This window comes from Sceloporus undulatus, chromosome 1, assembly GCF_019175285.1.
Source record: "Sceloporus undulatus isolate JIND9_A2432 ecotype Alabama chromosome 1, SceUnd_v1.1, whole genome shotgun sequence".
NCBI lineage: Eukaryota > Metazoa > Chordata > Lepidosauria > Squamata > Phrynosomatidae > Sceloporus > Sceloporus undulatus.
The window spans coordinates 28,586,381-28,592,086 of NC_056522.1; the positions used below are offsets into that span (position 1 = coordinate 28,586,381).

Here is a 5,706-nt window from a genome sequence, read left to right on the forward strand (position 1 = left end):
TACCATTTTCATTTTTTCCGAATACTTCTGGGGAACATTTGGGGACCATGGTCATTCCTAGACATGAAGATGGCACTGGAGGATAGTACTGCATTCTAAATAGTCACTCCGTTAAAATATAATAATATTTTTCAACATCTTTTAAAAATTGGGGAAAGCACAGAGCTTTGTAATCACCAAGAGAAGTGTTTGCTGGCACACCAACTGGGTATCCTTGGTTATTTCTCCTTATCTCCTCACATTCATTCAGTTGTAGCAGAAGAATGAAATACTGTGAAGTGCATAATGGTACTTGATCTGGCCACTCTCAATCTGATGGAGGGAACTGCACAAGTCCTATTTCAGTGGCTGGTATGGACATGTTATAGGCATTCATAAAAACCTCCATCATGTCATCTTTAGTGTGAACAACTAGAGCCCTACTGTCATCTCTTGCGGCTTTTGATCCTATCTTGTTCTACTCTCTTCTTCCTTTGCCCCAACCCACCTCATCTGGCTTTTGCCTTTTGTCTGCTTTCTTCTTGCCCGCCTTTATCTGAATTGATTTCATTGGAACTTGACCTTGCCCTCCATCCATCTCTGCACAAGGATCACCCTAGAATATAAGGACTCTCCATCTGAAAACCTGACTTATTGTCCTTGCTACCCAAATGGAGCAGAGTGTCTTTTTATATTATGTGTCTTCAAAATGGTGGTGATGGGGAATAGACATTTTAAGCAATACCAGGCATACAGAGCACAAGCTAAAATGTTCAAACAAAAGAAATCCTACTCCTCATTTTACTGATGTGTGTGTATGGTAATCACAAATGAAAACACAGGCACACGTAATATTTCTTACTTGTAATAGCTGTAACATCTACTGACATCATCTCTGTGTGTCTCATTTTATATTCTCCCCTTCTCAGATATCATCTGCAATTCTCCCCAAACTCTTTGAATGACACGGAAAAATCAACTATTTAAACTTTCTGAATGCCCTCTTTAGTGATCCAACGCATGTCAATATTTCATGATTTCCCCCTATTTTGTATTTCTTCTTCTTCTTGTGTCTTCAGTATGCCTCTCATTAGTGACATCAGAATCTTTTCTACTGCAGCTTATGACAAGGAGTGGTTCCTAAGCTGCCATTTCAATATGAATGAGACTCTCCATCAGCTGCCTATAAGCCATGAGAAAACTTGCACCAGAGTATTGTTTCCATTGGTTGTCACCCTTTAAGAAGTGGTTTTTACATCTTCAGAATGTGTTTTTAATGCATTCACTTGCTCATTTCAATTTGCAAGCAATACACTAATATGTACCTCTCACCATAAAATATGTGTGTAAGAGATTATACAGATGCCAAGTAAATTAGGACTGGATTTATGCAGATTTATGGTTGTGCTTGTTTTTAATAAAGATTATTTTGTGGCATGAGAGCATCATTCCACAGAGATAAATTTTGAAAGCTTTGAACTTTTAAAAAGTTTATTAACGTATTTCAGAGTAGAAACACCACCATATATTTTTTTCAATAACAGACTGTATGCTTAGGTAGTCTAATGTAAAAAAAATAAATCAGAAAGTGCATCCCATAGTAAAACCACATGTTACAAAAAGACCACCCCTATGATTATTTTTACAGTAGAGATTGAAAAGAACAAAAGCAAAATGTTGACGTTATACAATGATGCTAAACAGCAAATGCTACAGTCTATGGCCCCCCAGTCTTTTCATCAATTATATGCATGAGTAATTTAGCTTCACCATTCAGCCTCAATACATAAATGTTTGCAGGATCGTGTTCTTAAGACCCCTTCAATTAAACCCTTACGGGATAATAGGCTGCATTTGAGACACCAGCTTGTACTGACATGACTGGCACAGAAGTGAAACAAACAACAATAATTAGTTGTTCATTTTGATATACTTGTTATCTCCTCAGAGGGGGAAAAAAAGAATGGAGCAATGATTTCCAGAGTCATTAGATAAAAAGTTGGCAAGTTTATCCATTTACTCTGCTCTTAAGCACTTTTGTAGACATATACTTTGGCAGATTTATTTGCACACCCTCCATTATGAGATTTCTCCTCAACAATATACTTTGCTGGTATATGTACCTACAGGACACATACAGATTGAAGGCGAGTTTCCTCTCTGACAAACCCCAGCCATCTTTAAATTCTTATCATTTCTTAGCAGAAATTCCATGCAGTAAGAGTCTCAATGTGAAATCTATAAAATCCATAAAAGGAGATCTAGCACTGAAATACTAGGATAAATGGCTGGTTTGCATTGCCCCTGGTCTTTATCCAACACTGAGAATAGACTGCTGTTTTATCAAAAGAGGAATAAATTGCTGTTATTGTGATGTTAGCCCATCACTTGGCATTGCAATTCAGGTTTTTGTGAGAAAGAAATGTATGATCTAACTGCGACTTGACCTGTGCCTTCTGAGATCCATATAGGTGCTCTAATGGAGCATAAAAAGTGTTGAATACAAGGACATGCAAACTGGTGGTGAAGAAATGTATTTGAGGAGAGCAGGGAAGGAAACAAGACTTTTGTGTACAACTCAGTTTGTTAAACCGGAGAGGAAAGACAACAAACTAAAGGTAATTATTTTTATATATTTCAGCAATGAATTGCACAATGAGCTGTATTCACATTTGTTATTACCAGGATTCCCTTTTAATTTTTTTTAACCAGGAGGGGTACTTGGGATCATTTAAAAATTCAGCTGGGATCCTTTAATATGACCACCAAATCCTTTCTTAAACCAGTAAGAAAACAAATGCAACCAATTTTGTCTTCTGCTTTTTTTCAACGGGGGGGGGGATACAAATGTGAAGCAAACGTGTGAATTCTGCCGGCTTTTAAAGATGTTTGGATGCATTTGGGGGGTGGTGTAGGGGGTTGGATGGGAGGAAACCCCACAGTTGCTATAGCATTCTGGGTTTCTCAGACAAGATCTATTTTTAACAAGAGGTCTGGGGAACAGTTGCAGTTAGATTTCAGTCCTGATAAAGGCTCACTATTCATTCATAGCCAGAGCACTCTCCTTGTACCTAAACAGATAATAAGTACTCAGCACACTCCCCCTTCTTGACACAACACACTGAGACTAATCACACATAATTGGAGAGGAGGAGCAGAGGGCTGGCCAGCGCATTGTGTCCAGAGGACAAATGGTCAGTTTATGAGGCTTTTGGTTCCAGGCGTAATTTCTTATACATCTACAGGGAAAGGACAAAAAAAATTCCTGTTGTCAAAAAACATTAAGTAATCGAGCAAAGCAAGTTTGAAACATTTCACTCTGACAAGGGGAGGAAAACCTATAAGGCAATTCTCAAGAATAGCATGAAGGGACAAGAAGGAGGAAAGGAATCAAAATATAGCACAAGGTGCACAAAGAATATGAATGTCCACCAATTATCAGTACCTCTTTCCTCATTTTACTGGGACAATATAAATCCTTTAGCATTTTACAGTCGGTCAAACACAGGCACAGAACATATGCTTTCAAACGTACTAGGAGGAGACTTTTGTTTTTGTCGAGATGAAGAAATCGTGTGCGTGATGACAGCCACAAGGGGAGAGAAACAGAGTTGTTAAGGCTTCAAGTCTTATCCGACTGACTTTTTAGTAAAACCAATGCAAAAGTTCTAAGAATGATCTACTATTATATAGAACTAAGGGTTTTTGCTTCTCAGGAACAGATGATAACTTTTGACAACCTTGGTGATTCCTAAAATTGCACATTCATGTAAATATATGCCTCCCTTTGTAATCAAAATATACCCACTACACATTCTATTTCGTTAAAATGAGAAGAAATGGGTAGTGAAGATTCTCATCATAAATATCTTTTTCTTCTTTTTTCATCTGCAATTTAAAAAAAAATAGAGAACAGCAAGATTAATTTTAATGACATGGTCAAAAAATGTTTTTTAATTGAGACTGATTCTTTACATGAGTAGAAAATAGAGAAGGTTATATTGCTTGTAGCCATAATTGTATTTATCTTAATAAGCCTTACATTATGGGGTCATTATTAGCACTATCATAGTTTTACAACTTCATTTTTTTATAGTTACGTAATAAAAAACTGTGCACAGGAAAACTGAATACACTATAATAAAAAATTCAGATGTTTGACAGTGGATTTAAGTAAACTCAAATTAGGATGACAGAAATTTACAAATGTATGAAGGCTAAAAGTGAGTCCTTAAAGTGTAACACGTCAGACATAAGAACAGATATAGCATTTATAGACATTTCAAGACAGTAATACTCTGCACAAGAGGGTATTTCAATCAGGCCGAATCTGTTTCAGTGACAGTTCAGAAGAATTTAACATACTGATAATGTGCAATGCAAAAAAATCTTCTTGTAATTAAGAAGTAGTACAGGTCACTCTTGGCAACAAGAATCAAGGCTATGTGAATCTCAGCAATTCCGAGTGGTGTAAAATGGATTCATTTTTAAAAAAATAATTTAGGCAGTTGCTCAGATATAGCATGTTTACCAAGGAGGTCCATTTCTACAGGTATAAATTGAATTCAAATAACTAATCAGACTAGACCAACAACAATACAAAAGATACAAGGAAAGGAAAAATAAAGCTTATTGCTGTTTTCAATTCAAACAAGTATTTCCTTCCTTTCAGGTGTGATTTAAAGATTATGGCTGGTTTGAGGCATTATGATGATCCATGTTATATGTTTCCCATATATTGTTCTCTAATTCTATGGAAATTAAAATCTCTCAGCTATAATAGAGGAAAATTCTTTGCTCGCAGATGGTAGCTGAGTCTTTAAGTTTTCATTCATGTTACAGAAACAGAAATTGAAACTGGCTTTCTAGTATCTTTAATGTGAACTAAGATAGTTTTCTCTGTTTGGATAAGATTACTTAGATGACTTTTATTATGACTCTGGCAGCATTTAAGGTGCTAAGTGGGGTATCCAGCTTGGTATTCAAATAAAACTAATTTTTCCAGCAGCAAAAATGATTTTACATTAAAATGACAAATAAGTAGTCTGACAACTTTTATAACCATAATTAATTGTTTGACTGAGGCATGAACTTTTGTGGGACAACAGCCAGAATAAACCAAGTATTCTCAAATGACGAAACAGCATTTTTTGTGCCTAGAAACATGGCTTCTAACTTTGAAAACATTCCTTTTGAGAAAAATATGGACTGAACTGCTTCCAGACCAAAGCTCTCTCCAGTTCCAGTTTGTTGTCTGTTTGCTGAGATGGAAACCAACCAGCAGCAAATATTGTATAGATATTCTTGGAGAAAAAAATGCCTCCTTGAGAAATAAACTTTGAACAGGCAGCCCTATTGCAGATAATCCTCTACTCTGATGTGGTTTGTGTCAGGCATCTCACTCACTTACATCCAGAAATAATATATTGCAAAACCTCTGAAGTAAACCCATAAAGGGGGAAAAAATTGCTCTTGTTTAGGATTGTGGCAGATCTGATATGCCCCCATGCCTCTTTTAACCTGAATTCTCTAGTGACCTCTGGCGGCCAGCACAAAGTATCCATTACAGAGTTTAAGAACAATCCAGACTCAGCTACATCATTCCAGATTAGCAGGGGGATGTTAAACAAATAAAGAAACGCCACAAAGCCATGTATTACTGCAACCTGTTATCCAGCCATAAGTGCATCAGAAACATAACATTACTGTACTCGTATATGCATATAG

General features: G+C 36.5%; 1 protein-coding gene across 2 annotated transcripts in view; it reads right to left on the minus strand.

Moving 5' to 3' along the window:
- Positions 1-1,452: 1,452 nt before the first annotated feature.
- The window catches only part of CAMKMT (calmodulin-lysine N-methyltransferase), a 343,394-nt gene continuing 339,140 nt past the window's right edge, over positions 1,453-5,706 (minus strand). For both annotated transcript variants that reach the window (XM_042458409.1, XM_042458335.1), the window contains one exon: positions 1,453-3,867. In XM_042458409.1, coding sequence (XP_042314343.1) covers positions 3,796-3,867 — 72 coding nt within the window. In that variant the 3' untranslated portion in view covers positions 1,453-3,795. The remainder of the gene's footprint in view (positions 3,868-5,706) is intronic.